General features: G+C 45.1%; 2 protein-coding genes and 1 long non-coding RNA gene across 18 annotated transcripts in view; 1 reads left to right on the top strand and 2 right to left on the bottom strand.

Annotated features, from left to right (window-relative positions):
• Positions 1-1,054: 1,054 nt before the first annotated feature.
• LOC129636750 (putative uncharacterized protein ZNRD1-AS1) lies at positions 1,055-4,994 on the bottom strand. The gene is made up of 2 exons (XM_055560354.1): positions 4,701-4,994; positions 1,055-2,630 (listed from the first exon to the last, which is right to left on the bottom strand). The coding sequence occupies exon 2, from the start codon at positions 2,538-2,540 to the stop codon at positions 1,830-1,832; it is 711 nt and encodes a 236-aa protein (XP_055416329.1). The 5' UTR covers positions 2,541-2,630; positions 4,701-4,994; the 3' UTR covers positions 1,055-1,829.
• A 4,432-nt stretch (positions 4,995-9,426) lies between these two features.
• LOC129636548 (uncharacterized) lies at positions 9,427-12,194 on the bottom strand. The gene is made up of 2 exons (XR_008706996.1): positions 11,847-12,194; positions 9,427-9,746 (listed from the first exon to the last, which is right to left on the bottom strand). It is a non-coding gene; the product is annotated as an uncharacterized LOC129636548 (long non-coding RNA).
• ATE1 (arginyltransferase 1) overlaps positions 11,510-14,463 on the top strand; it is a 163,872-nt gene continuing 160,918 nt past the window's right edge. For 12 of the 16 annotated variants that reach the window (XM_055560009.1, XM_055560005.1, XM_055560002.1 and 9 more), the window contains exon 1: positions 11,990-12,161. In XM_055560009.1, the coding sequence (XP_055415984.1) occupies positions 12,056-12,161 (106 nt within the window). In that variant the 5' untranslated portion in view covers positions 11,990-12,055. Of the gene's footprint in view, positions 11,662-11,989; positions 12,162-13,551; positions 13,709-14,463 lie in introns of those variants that run through there. The other 4 variants (XM_055560008.1, XM_055560007.1, XM_055559998.1 and 1 more) reach the window with 3 other exon arrangements.

The raw sequence follows: 14,463 nt of genomic DNA, 5'->3' as shown, positions 1-14,463 counted from the left end.
ATTTTAAAAAATTGTCAACAGAAGTTATCTGGACAGTGAGATTATCGGCCACTTAATTCTTTAACTCTCTGAAGAGAAGAAAAAAAACCCCAAACTAATTTTATTCTCAAAAATAAAAGTCATATAAGATCCCCAAAACATCTTTTCCTTTAGAATAGGAGTCCCCAACCTCTGGGATCTCATGCCTGGTGATCTGAGGTGGAGCTGATGTAATAATAATAGAAGTGCACAATAAGTGTGATGCGCTTGAACCATCCTGAAGCCCTCCTGCTTCCCTTCCCCAGGGCTTGTGGAAAACTGTCTTCTGTTAAACCAGTCCCGGGTGCCAAAAAAGTTGGGTACCACTGCTCTAGAACGCTGTGTTCTAAAAGCACATTGTGCTTACCTCGGTTACTCTGTGGTCCTCGGGCTGCTTGTTTCCAGTGGAGATCCCCCAGGGGAACTGAGTCTGCGCCTCATGCCCGTGCTGACAGTGGCTGGCAGGAGGCAGGCATCAGTTTTGAGTTTCTCCTGTTCTGCCCGCCCAAGGAGTTGTCATCCAAAACGCATTCTCACACCCCACATCCCCCACCAACTGCTACCCTCCTCTAGTCCTTATGGTCAGTATACCTTTCTATACCATAGAATTGGACATAGCTTTGTTTTATTTCATCTGCTGTTCTCTTCCCCTAATAGACTGTAAGCCGCTTAAGGGGCTATGTTCTAGAGTCTCTGGGCAGGTCTAGGGCTTAGACCCAGGTTGTTATTTAGTCGCTAAGTCATATCCAACTCTTTTGTGACCCCATGGACTAGCCTGCCAGGCTCCATGGGATGTCCCAGGCAAGAATACTGAATTGGGTTGCCATTTCCTACTCCAGAGGATCTTCCCGACCCAGGGACTGAACACATGTCCCTGCATTGGCAGGCAAATTCTTTACCAACTAGCCATCAGGGAAGCCCTGGGCCCAGGTACATGATATCCAATTAAATTTTAGGTGCATTGGAAAACACAAGACAGCTTGTTGTCTGCATCATAATTCTAACTTTTACACTGTCTTTAGAGAGGGAGCCAGGGTTCTTTAGTCAAGGTCAATGCAGAAGCTGTGGAATTGCGGGTTTCTTTGTATAAAAATATTTGTTCCTATGAGCAGTGTTCACATAAAAGAAAAATGAAAAGTATAATAAAGAATAGAGGTATGTGACCGACTTTTTAGAGGTTTGGAGTGGTAGGTTGAAATAAAAAGCCCATGTTTTTTTCGACAAAAAGTCTGCTTGTCCCCCCTCGAATGTAGGCTGATCTTGGTGGCTTCTTTGATTAGTAGGATAAGCAGAAGTGATATTCTGGGACTTCTGGGGCTAGGTCATAAGAAGCCTTTGTAGCATCTGACAGGCCTCCTGGAGCCCTGAATCACCAGGTAATAAGTCCAACTACTACGTGGCCCTTAAACTACCTGGAGAGGGAAGCCAGGGAGAGGGACCGGTTAGGTTCAGCCCTCTAGCTATCCATGCTAAGCCATCTGGGACCTACGGACTAGCCCAGCCATCACTGAATGTTTCCAGGCATTGCCAGTGGTGCTACATGGGGGCAGAAAAATGGCCCAGCTGAGCTCTGCTGGAATGCCTGCTACAGAATTGAGATAAAATAAAATGGTGGTGGTTTTAATTCACAAGGTTTTGGGTTAGCTATACAGAGCTGAAACATTGGGAATGCTGAGCACATGGTTTAACCTCTCTTTTTTTTTCAGTGTGACGCATTTAGATACAATATTATAAGATATTAGATTCTACTGCACCAACATCTATGAAGGTATGCTCACCTGAAAAAGAAATACAATAATCTAGAAAATAATTTAAACTTTATGTTTTTGTAGTTGACTTCTCAAAAATGATGGTATACTCAAGAGCTCTCTTCGGAGTGGTTTTCCAATTTTATTCTCTTTTTTGGACTTTTCCATCAGAATGGTCACTTCTAAAAGTGGTTCGGCATAAGGCTGGACAATGGGATAGGTGGTGACCCATTCATATTCTTTGACTTCCTTTTTCTTCACTCGAGGTTTCAGGAAAGGGGGAGCTTGTGCAGGTATTTTTTGAGCACGTCGTTGACCATTTCTTTGCTCCGTGAGTTCTCTCCCTCGAATCATTCGGTCTTGATGTCCCTTTATCTGTTTCTTTGCCCAGGCCACCCTGTACTGCTTGGTCTTAGCTTTGTGTGTTTTCTGGATGTTTTCAGTTGAAACATCCTTCTTCAGGTTTAATACTTCGTGGGAAGGAATTTCACTTGAGATGCTTTGAGGGAGCAGTTGACATTTGTGGTCTCTGAGGCCTCTGGCTTTTTCGGCTCGGTGTATGTGTTTCTGTATCTGGTTCAGCTCTCTCTCGGACACTAAATAGTGCCATTTTTTAGCATCTTCTTTTTTTCCGTTTTGTGGTCTCCTTTCCTTTTCCTCTGTTTTAATTTCCCCTTCTGGAACCATTTTGTGCTTGCATGCTTCTTCCAGCATTTCCTGGTAGCGTTGATAGTAGTATGCCTCTGCTTGGGCGAACCGGAAGTCAAAAGACATGGCCTTTAGTTGATCAAGTCTTTCATTCTCCTGTTGAGTCTTTTGGGCTAGCAACTTCCTCACCTCTGGAGAATGGACACCACCTAAACTCTTGTCAAAGGGAAGTATCAGAGCTCTTTTCAGTTGGCTGTGCTTTATTCTCTATACAGGCCATGGCACAGTTCTCAGGTAGCCATAGCCCCGGCTGGCACCCTCACACTATGTCCCGGTTAGGCTCTTGTAACTGTTTCCTGTCTTCCTCTTCAAGCCCCCTCCTCTCCCCTCCCCTCCCCCTGCATTCCCTTACATCCCCGAAAAACCAGAAGCAGGCCCTCAGCAACTCCTCCCACTGCAGGAACAACCCCATGCATCTATCCTGGACTCTGCCTTCCTGCCCTTTCACCTATCAAAAGCCAGTTCTGGGACTTCGCTGGTGGTCCAGTGGTTATGAATCCATCTGCCAATGCAGGGGACACAGGTTTGATCCCTGGTCTGGGAAGACCCCCACACGCTGTGGGGCAGCTGAGCCCATGCGCCTTAGAGCCTGTGCTGTGCAACAAGAGAAGCCACCACAATGAGAGGCCCGTGCACTGCAACAAGCGTAGCCCCTGCTCGCCACAACTAGAGGAAGCCCACGTGCAGCGATGAAGGCCCAGAGCAGGCAAAAAAATTAATGTCAGTTCCTCCACCTGTTTGTTGAGCTTTGAGAACTTCAGTTTACAACGATCAAATTCCCTTCCCTGCTTCAAAAATCCTGTCTACTGAATCAATCCATCAGCATAAAATTATGCTTTAGTATATATTATCTTCAAACAAAAAAAGGAAAACGCTTCCTCTACGGACCGTCCCCTCTCTTGCTCCACTTCGCTGTGTAACTTGAAGCAGTTACCTCTTAAGTTTGGCTTCCATCCTCCCCCCACCCCCTCGTCTGAGCCTGCTGTCATCTGGGTCATCTGTGATCTCGTTTTTGTGGCTGTCACACGGGCCTCTCAGCAGCATTCTCCAGAGGGGACCGCTCTCTGCTCCCTGGAATACTTTACTTCCAGACTGTAGCCGAGATCATGTGACTAAGGCTACACTGGGCCCCCACGCTACTCCAGCCATTAGCCGAATGTCCCCAAGTAACCGAAAGGTCCCTCATCCTCTTCCTACCTCATGGCAACCCCTCCACCTGCTTCGCTGGCTGCCTTCTACATGTAATGGAGGAAAGTGTAGCAGAGAAATTCAACTTTGGACAGAGCAGTTACACTCGGGCTTCCTTGGACCAAGACAGTCTTGATCATTCAACAAGTGATGTACCGTGTGCGTCCGGCACTGGAGTGGGAGTGAGGGGTGAGCGAGACCGTCGGGGCACACAGGCTGCTCGGAGCTCGCCTCCGCTTCACCTGGATATGCCTACTTCACAGCCCCACACGTCTCTTCCCCCACAGTGCTTCCTTCAGTCTTCCCCTCTCAGTCCTGTCCCTTCTAACTTCAAAATGCCCCCACCCTAGAGGGAAGCAGCCTCTTATTAGCTTCCCTGAATCCACTTCTCTCCCTCTGTCTCCAGCCCCATCAGACCGGTCACACGGCAGCCAGCACGATCTCTGTGTTACATAAACCTGAACACACCACTTCTCCTACACAGAAACCTGGGATGGCATCTTACTGCTTTGGGAGAAAAATCACAGAGTCCAGGGTGGCATCCATAAACTGGTTCCTGATTACAGCTCCAAACAAGTCTCTCAGGCGGACTCCTTGCTCCCTCTGCTGCAGCCACACTGACTCTTCTGTTCCACGACAACTTTCCCATCTGAGTCTTTTCAGGTATTCTTCCTTTATATACTCCCAAACACAAAATACAGCAACTCTCACTAGGGTACATATGTATATATTATAGTTTTTATGTTTTTAGCCTAAGTGTCACTCCTTTGGACCTATAAACTCATTCAAATAAAACAAAATTCCTTTCACGACACTTCTCACAATCTGCAGCCACTATCTGTTTAATGTCCGCATCCCTCACTAGACTAAGTCCTTACTCTCTTCCTTGCTGTCCAGCCAGCACCACTGGTGCTCAATGACTCAAGCAGTACAAGCAAAGCATGCTCCCTTGAAATTCCGGGGCCCTTTTTACCTGGGTGGTACATTTTTATGATTCTATGACTGGCTCCAATGTTCACGGTAAATGTATTTCCTCACCTTAATCTTCTTTTCTAATGGGGAGTGGGAACCTACTGCAATCCGAGGGTCTTGAATATTTTTGGCCCAGGCCAATCTAGAAGAGCAAAAAGAGAAATTATACTGAGACTTGGAGGAAGACTCTGATAGAATGGTAATGTGAGTTGATTTGGGGACTCACTTTTAATATGTAGCAAAAGGTGTTTCTGTGTGTCAATAGGCAGGGCTCTACGATATGCTTTTTTCTTTTCTTGAATCAAGGAAGAAATGCTCTTTGGTAAAAGCACAAACAAAGAGCCAAATTGTGTCTGACGTTGAAGCTGTCAATACTATATTCACCAGTGGAGAGGAGAGGCTGAGTTACAATTTCAACTTCCACAAACCGCGGTTTGTGTATACTGTTAGTAGAACAGAGAACTTGCCTTTGATGGGAAGTTGAGTTTTTGAAGTTAAGTCTATTTTAAGTTCACTTATGCATGAGGTGATGGACAATAAATTTAATCTATAAGCTATCATTAATTTCCAATAACCGCTATGTAACATTTCATTAATCTTGTGAAAGATTTACATTTTAAATAGATAATAAAACAATCTGACAGCAAGAAAGGGTTGTGTTTTTAATTTAATGCAGAAAAATAAAGCAGAGACATTTACCACTGACGACAGGGCACAATCATATTTAGGCATCCTCAAGACCTTGCTTCTTAACCTGCTCAGTTAGCAAACAGGGTTCTCTGTTTAGCAATCTGGGCTGTAAATACTGTTTCTCTGACTTTTCTTAGCAAAAGAGAAGGATTTTATAACACAGAACTAGAAAAAAAAACACTGCTGCTGCTTCTGTTGCTAAGTTGCTTCAGTCGTGTCTGACTCTGTGCGACCCCAGAGAGGATTCTCCAGGCAAGAACACTGGAGTGGGTTGCCATTTCTTTCTCCAATGCATGAAAGTGAAAAGTGAAAGGGAAGTTGCTCAGTCGTGTCCGACTCTTAGTGACCCCATGGACTGCAGCCTTCCAGGCTCTACCATCCATGGGATTTTCCAGGCAAGAGTACTGGAGTGGGGTGCCCAAAGACTCATTTATGCTTTCATATTTTTTCTTTGTTAAGCAATTCTTATATTATCTCCATAGCAACATTTTAGAGTTTATCATACTCTCGGCATTGTACTAACAACACAAATAGATTCCTTTAGTCAGTCTTCCAAACAGCCTCATTATCCCCCATTTCATGGCCAAGTGGACTGAGGTGAAGACAGGTTCAATGACTTGTTAGGAGTCCCACAGTTTGTTTCAGAGGTGGGATGACTGTGTGACTCCAGACCACGTCCTCTTTCCTGTGCTGCACCCATCCCCACACAAATGATACTCTCCTGCCTTTACTCAAAAAGTAAGGACGGTAATACCTACTGTTCTTCTGCACTCAGAGCCAACCATTCTGAGTCAGTCACCAAAGGAGGCTGGGAGGGTTGGGTCTGCACTGCCAGCTGCTCCTTCCGCAGTCCCCCATTGTACCTTCTCCTCTGAGCATCACTGCTTACTTCCGCTGCTCCTAGGGCCCCACACTGTTTACTTTTGGTGTCTTCTGCCTCAGCCATTGCCCTATCAATCGCCAGCTTTACGAGCAACATCTCTGCTCTTCACTCTTCCTCTCTTGGTGTCCTCTTCTCTCAGCTCTAATCTCCCATTCTCAATTCTGCACATTCCTGTTTTCCAGCCATTAAAGTTTCTGGCCCTCTTGCAGACTTTTCAGCTACCTACTATTGATCCTTCAGGATGCCTTGGTCTGATTTCTAGGGCAACCAGAAGCAGTCACAAGCTTTTTTTTATGTGTCATCACTATCCTAGATTGAAACTACTGTGAGGTGGTAGGTGGAGACAGCGTCTGCTTGGCAGGACATGAGCTTTATGGAGAGCTGGGCTAAATGGCCACAGACAGAAAGTAGAAGGGCCTGTGTTTTATACATAGAAGTGTCCCAGTTTAGGGCAGTTAGAGAAAGCATCTTTCGAGGTAACAGGAGCATCTTTCTCCTTTTGGAATATATATTGTGTCCCTTCCGTGGGAATGGAATTGTGGTTGGTGGAGAACCCTGGAGTGGATGCTGTAGGCACACTCACAGGAGCAGGAGGAGGTTGGACAAGTGGCAGGTGGGCAAGTGGCGTGGTCTCATTATTACTTAGCTGGCTGTCACTCACCTAAATACTGTTCCTGCAATGACGTTTTGAGCTTTGATACTGTTTAATATACTTCTAGTCATATACTATTTAATTATTAATATGTTCATAATGGCTCACTGAAGAAGCAGAAAAGACACCAATGTTGAAATAACATTAATGAAAATGACTCTGCATAGTCATATCATGATACCCTTCACCATACATGCGAGCGGCATCCATTCAAACAAAGTCCTCATGTAGCCCATTATGATGTCTCTAGTTCTTAAAAAAAAAAAAGTGAAAAGGAGAACATACAGTGATTAATTACAGCCTGGCTTTTTGTTCAGTAGAAATAAAACCTACCCCTTCTAAAACGTGCTGTTTGTAGACATGTGCTTGAAACCATAGTCTCCAACTCATTCAGTAGTAAATGAGTTAAAAAAGTAAATATGGGTATTTTATAATGAAAAAATAATCAAAGAATTTCAAACATCAAGTCATGAAAGTATTTTATTACTGTTTATCTTTCTCTGTCCCTTTAATCTGTTTTTATATTTAAAGTGGCATTTCCTATGGATAACATTGTTAGGTCTCATTTTTTATCCAGTCTGATAGTCTTTTTTAATTCCTGTATTTAGACCATTGGTGTTTAAAATGATCATTGATATAATTGGGTTAGTATCTACCATATGTGCTGCTGTTTTCTACTTGTTGCTCTTGCTTTACCTTACTTTTGTCTTCCACTCTTACTTTGCCTTCAGTTCAGCCACTCAGTTGTACCTAACTCTTTGCAACCTCATGGACTACAGCACGTCAGGCTTCCCGTCCATCACCAACTCCCGGAGCTTGCTCAAACTCATGTCCATCAAGTTGGTGATGCCATCCAACTATCTCATCCTCTGTCATATCTTGCCTGTCATCCTTGTCGTATTTTGCAATATCTGGTATTAAACATTTTATGATTCTATTTGTTCTTCTCTCTTAGCATAACAATTGTTTGCTTTTTTAAATGGTTGCCATTGAGTTTGCACCATATATTTACAACTAATCTAAGTTCTTCTTCAAATAGCTACTACACAGGCAGTGCAGGTACTTTTTTATAACAGTATTCACAGTTCCTACCTGGTTGTGGTTTAGTCACTAAGTCGTGTGCGACTCTTGTGACCCCATGGACTGTAGCCCTCCTCTGTCAATGGGATTCTCCAGGCAGGAATACTGGAGTGGGTTGCCATTTCCTTCTCCAGGGGATCTTCCTGACCCAGGAATCGAACCCTGGTCTCCTGAATTGCAGGTGGACTCTTTACCAACTAAGCTATGAGGGAAGCCCTCGTAGTTCCTGCCTCCTAGCCCTTAAAACACTGCTATCACTCATTTCACTTATCTATAAGCTTGCACCCTGTATTATTAACTAAAAAATCTGTTATCTGTCAGATCAACTATTTTGAAAGATCAAAAATTGATTTTCAGTTCAGTTCAGTCACTCGTCATGTCCGACTCTTTGTGACCCCATGAATTGCAGCACACCAGGCCTCCCTGTCCATCACCAACTCCCGGAGTTCACTCAAACTCACGTCCATCGAGTTAGTGATGCCATCCAGCCATCTCATCCTCTGTCATCCCCTTTTCCTCCTGCCCCCAATCCCTCCCAGCATCAGAGTCTTTTCCAATGAGTCAACTCTTCGCATGAGGTATTTTACCTCTCCATTTATTCCTTCTCTAATGCTCTTCTTTTAAAAGTAGGTCTGAGTTTCTGACCTGTATTATTTTCTGGGGAATTTCTTAAACATTTCTTGCAAATCAAATCTAGGGGTGACAAATCCCCTCCATTTTTCTTTGAGAAAGTCTTCTCTTTCACATTTGAAGGATAATTTTGCTGGATACAGAATTCTAGGCTGGTGGTGTTTTTCAATACTTGAAATATTTCACTTCCCTTTCTTCTTGCTTGCATGGTTTCTAACAAGAAGACTGATGTAATTCTTATCCTTGTTCCTCTATAGATAAAATTTTTTCCTCTCTCTGGCTTTTTTGAAGATTTCTTTTTGTCTTCGAGAATCTGTTTTGAAGATTTTCTGCAGTGAACATGATATGCCTACATGCAGGTTTTTGGTATTTATCCTGCTTGTCTGTACTGCCTCAATTTAAAAATCCAAATAAATTTAAATAAAAGTTGTTTCCCTGTCACACTATCCACATTTTAGGTGCTCAGTAGGGACATGTGGCTAGTGGCTACCAGTGCGTACTTGCACGTATGCTAAATTGCTTGTCGTGTCTGACTGTGTGACCCCACGGACTGCAGCCTGCCAGGCTCCTCTGTCCATGGAATTCTCCAGGCAAGAATACTGACTGGAGCGGAAACATCTAGACAGAGGAGGGAAGGGGTCTAATCTGAGGTCTCTTGGCAGTGAGTGCCCCACAGAGGAAAGTGTCTTTTAGGATCCCACCCTTACCTGAGATACTTGGTGCCCATATCTAGCTCCTTGCCTCTGCTCATAACACAGCTCTTTCCTAGCATGTCCCTCTTCTCTGTATTTAACTGCACACCCCTCCCAAACTTGCTATCTACTCAACAACACTTTATTCAAAGAAACACATTTCACTTTATTTTTTAAAATTTTAGTTAAATCAACTTTTATTTTGGCTGTGCTGGATCTTTGCTGCTGTACAAGGGCTTTCTCTAGTTGCGGAAAGCAGTGCTCCTCTAGTTGTGGTGCACGGGCTGATCGCTGCAGTGGCTTCTCCTGTTGCAGAGCATGGACTCTAGGGCACGCAGGTGGCTCTCAGGCTCCAGAGAGCCTCAGCAGTTGTGGCACATGGGCTTAGTTGCCCCATGGCATGTGGATGAAGGATTGAACCCATGTGCCCTGCACAGGCAGGTGGATTCTTAACCACTGGATCACTAGGGAAGTCCCACATTTCACTGTAACACAAGAATCATGGGTCTATCACCATGCAGAGTCCTTCACATCATTAGTGCCTAGGATCGAACCTCACACTTAAGTTTCGTAAACTCAATTTCACACTCAAGTTGATGTAAACTGTTAATGGAACCAAACACGTCAGCATTTTATTGTCAAGTATGAAAGTTTAAAACAAAGACAACTATCTATAATTGGCAGTTTCATAAATAAAAGGACATTCTAATACTGCCCTCTTCCAACTCCCCAAACTTCTGCCCCAAGATTGAAACTAAATGAAACTTTGCATTGTTTTTCTCATTGGGGCCTGAAAGATGAAAATCTTGTGTCTAGTCAAGTCACTCAGTCATTTCTGACTCTTGCAACCTCATGGACTGTAGCCTACCAGGCTCCTCCATCCATGGGATTTTCCAGGCAAGAGTACTGGAGTGGGTTGGCATTTCATCCTCCAGGGATCTTCCCGACCCAGGGATGGAATCCGGGTCTGTTGTGTGACACAAGTCCAAACCTCGTATTTGTCGATCTCTTTTCTCCTTCAATTAATTTTTAAAAAATCACCTTTTCCTCCTATTTGTCTTTTACTAGTTGTATGATCTTGGGCAAGTTATATGGCCTCTCTGGCCTTTGTTTCCTTTGTTGTCCAAGAAAGGACAAGAAATAATCACATCTGCTGTAATAAAATGGACAAGGCCTGTGTTTAAGAACATGGGTACTGAGATCTAGTAAGGAGCCTTTAAATCTAAGGAGTTGGGAGGAGCTGGATAAAGCTAGGGTCTTCCTGCATGCTACATAGCTATCCTTAGGCTTTTTTTTCTCATTGTGTGAGGCACAGGTGATGCTTAGCAATATGCCCTCTTAACAGGCACATAGCCAGCACAGTGGGTGTTGGGGTCAAGAATGCTGAAACTGACTTCAAAAGTTTACCTGTTTCTCCAAGTTTCATGATTTCACCTTTTTAAACATTGTAAAAAGATGATCAACTTTATTGCCAACAAGAGGAAAACCTAAGGACAGACTGGTTTAAATTATTTGCCTATATAGAGTTAAAGATTAAGGAATACTACTTCGTTGGAGGCAGTCACTCATTTTTATACTTTACTCCTGGATCGTTACTCTTTGAAAAATCCCCTTTAAAATAGTGGTTGCAAACTGGAGACCTGTGCACTGAATTCAGCTTATATACATGTTGTGTTTGGCCCGTACAGTTAAAAAGTTCTTTTAAAATAACATTTAAAAGCTGTACTAAGGGGAAAAAACTCTGAACTTCAGCTTCTGTTTGAAAGTTGCAAGATATGGAGGCACTGGGCACAAGACAGCAGCTGGCTCTGACATTTGTCTTCTTTAAAAGAGGGACGTGTTCAATTCGCCTACTCTGCCAATCCACAGAACACCTACATATGTACTCCAACCTAGGGGATATTTAGTAAGTACCTGCTAGTTTGGAAGACGCTAGAATTGGCGGGGACAGTCTGAGATGTTAACTTTTAAACCGAGATCTGCAAGATCTGGAAACAGTGATCACAACTTCTGTGCCTCAGTTTCCTTATGTGTAAACTGCGGCTGACAACCTGCAGTTGTGGGAAGGATCGGCGATGGAGTAACTGCAAAGGGCTGGCTCGAACTCGGGGTCTCGGGGCAGGGGGGCACCGCTACAATCCACGCTCATCCTGGGAGGCCCCCGGACCCAACACCGACCGGGGGCCCCTAGGCGCTGGGACCCACCGCACCGGCCTCGCTATCCACTCCTCCCCGCCGCGGGCCCCCGCGCTCCGCCGAGGTCGGCCCCGGGGCGCCGAGAGGCGTGGCCGGCCCGCGCGAACCTGGAGGCAGCCATGGCTTCGATGGTGGAGTACAAGGGACTCAAGGCCGGCTACCGCTGCGGCTACTGCGACTCCGAGGAGGGCAAGGCGTCCTGTGGTGAGTGGTCCGACCAAGGGGATGGGCGCGGCCGCCTGGCGTCCAAACCCCCACACCGCCCGCCGCGCTCCAGGCCAGGCCCTCGCAGTGGGGAGCACCCAGGCCCCACTCCCCAGCTCCCGCTTCCCTACCCCACGCGTTTCTTCCCAGACCGTTGCCCTTCACATTCTGTCTCTTGGTCTCACCCTTATCGAAGATGGCGGTCTCTTTCGGAGAAAGAGCGGAAATAGCGGAAGGCTGCCCTCGGTCAAGATGGCGCAGGCGGCTTCAGCGCCGAGGGCGCTCCCGGCGAGGCTCGGCCTGCTGGCGCCCGGGCGGCGCGGTGCATTGTGGGGTGGCGGCGGCGGTTGCTGGGTTGGGCTGGGCCGCGCGTCGCGTTTGAGGGGCTGGGGCCATGGCGTCCTGGGCCGCGCTTTCGCCCAGCATCGTGGAATATTTCGAGGGCGAGGACTTCTACCGTTGCGGCTACTGCAAGAACGAGTCGGGCAGTCGCTCCAATGGTGAGCGGGCCGGGCTGGTGGGCAGGGAAGGGCGCCGGTGGCTCGGCGGCGGGCGGGTGTCCTCGGGGGGTCGCGGCGTCTCGGGCCGAGTCAAGGAGGGTCGTGTCCAGGCTGCGGCCCAGGCGTAGCCCCTGCGCCGTCAGGCCCTCGTGGAGCGAATGCGGAATGCGGTTCTCCCCGAGTGCCGTGGCTGTCAGAATTTGAAAACGGACCTCACCCCTGATGGAGCGGGAAGCTTCTAGAGACTCATTTCACACAGGCGGTCGGACTTGCGAGATAATGTGTATCTCCCAGGAGCCAAGTGTGGAAACAGGTGTCCGTCGTCAGTGGGAGACCGTTAAGTACGCGCCTGTCGGGGAGCGCTGTGGCGTGGTCAGTTACAGGGGCTGACCTGTGATTTCAGATGCTGCTGTCGGGGTGTCCCCGGTGGTCAGCGCAAGACGCGGGGTTGCGGGACAGTGGGTCTGTGTAGACAGCTGTGTGTCATACGTGTAGACACGTGTGTGTATGTAAAACACACGTGCGTGGATATCCGTGGATAAAATGTCTCCGGAAAAATATACAAGAAACTGCTTGATGGTAGTCGCTGCTCGCGAGGGGCCCCTGTTAGTACTGTTGTGCTTGGAAATGGTACCAGGTGATTGTCATTTCTCCACCCACCTCGGTGACCACGACAGAGCCAGCCTACAGTGCTCCCTCCCGTGATTCAAGTTTCTTTTGGAAGAATTTTTGTTCGTTTGTAAACGGAACGTCATGTTTATTTCCTGCAGTGTCATGCTTTGGCAAAAGTATATACACTTATTTTAAAGAATAATCTAGCATTATGGGAAACGGGATATCCATGGAGACTTAAATTTGGGTGGTTTCCGTATTTAAAAAAAAAAAAAAAATGGTTTTGTCCTGCCCTGGGGCAGTGATTTGGGCGATGATGGTGTGTCCGTGTACTCATTAATTAAAAATTTTTAATAACTTTTAAAAATTAAAAGTTTATTAACTTCTTGTGAGTGAGAGGCGGTAGAATGCAGTATTAACGCAGTCGTTAGCGACAGTTATAAAGATGAGTTAAAGTGAAAAAAATTTATAGTCTTGGGTTAAACGGAGGAAATAAGGAGGATGCAAATAAAGGTGAGATGATTACAGCCCAGGGAGGGAGAAATCCATAAGGTAACAGTGACTGCCTTAGGGTAGTAGAATTTCTTTTCTTCTCTGTTTCAAATTTTAGTATTATAATATATATGTAAGAAATTTATATTATAGTATAGATTATAATATAGATGTATTATATAACAATACAGTCTATGGAAGTCTCCTGGCCAGAGTACTGGAGTGGGTAGCCGTTCCCTAATCCAGGGGATTTTCCCAATCCAGGAATCAAACCCAGGTCTCCCGCATTGCGGGCGGGTTCTTTACCAGCTGCCAGGGAAACCCAAGAACACCGGAGTGGGTAGCCTATCCATTTTTCAGCTCATCTTGCCGACCCAGGAATCCAACCCGGGTCTCCTGCGTAGCAGGCGGATTCTTTACCAGCTGAGCTACCAGGGAATCCCGTATGTAATGATAATTTAAGTTATACATGTCTACAATTAATATTAGGTCCTTAACTACTTTCCTAGTAATTTTAGTAAGAGAAAATCGATTAATATAGATGTCCTTTGTTTAGTTTTATGGAAAAAACCTACCTTCACCCTTTTCACCTAAAGAGATACGTGTAAATTTCTATCACTTCTATCATCTTGTTTTTAATTTTATTAATAATCTTTACTATAGGGCGCTCCACCTATTAGGTAGGAAGGTTTTATTATTTCCATTTACAGATGAGGAAATTGAGCCCCATAGAGTAACTTGTTGGTGTTAGTGAGCACCACCCGGGCTTCTGACATTTCTGTTGTATTTATGCCCTTGCTTTTCTCACTACATCCTCTTCTATTAAGCCTGTCTCTGTTTTTCCATACTTTTGATGGGTTTACTGTTTCCAAGAGTAAAATTTGTTTTTCTTTACCATTAATTCAGTGTTTTCTCATAATCTTCATTTTTTTATGGTTGCCTAACTTTTTTCATCATGTTGATAACAAATTAGTGTCTGTAATCACTTTTCTGTTCAAAGGCATTTGGATTACTTTCATTTTTTATACTTAAAAGGAATATTGCTGTATGTATACTTTTGTCTTATTTTCAGTGTAAGCAAATTAAAATAAGGAGAATTTATATGCATAAGAAAACATTTGCTTTCTAATTCTTCTGAAGAGACCAGCTTATTAAACTTTTGGGGTCATTATTATGGCTTAAAGGTGTGATGTAGTTT

Source organism: Bubalus kerabau, chromosome 22, assembly GCF_029407905.1.
Source record: "Bubalus kerabau isolate K-KA32 ecotype Philippines breed swamp buffalo chromosome 22, PCC_UOA_SB_1v2, whole genome shotgun sequence".
NCBI classification, from domain to species: domain Eukaryota; kingdom Metazoa; phylum Chordata; class Mammalia; order Artiodactyla; family Bovidae; genus Bubalus; species Bubalus kerabau.
Note: the sequence above shows the minus strand (reverse complement) of the source record. Positions and strands in the feature narration are given on the sequence as shown.

Excerpts from the sequence above, each read along its gene's own strand:
- LOC129636750 (XM_055560354.1), bottom strand. The coding sequence starts at position 2,540 with ATGTCTTTTGACTTCCGGTTCGCCCAAGCAGAGGCATACTACTATCAA.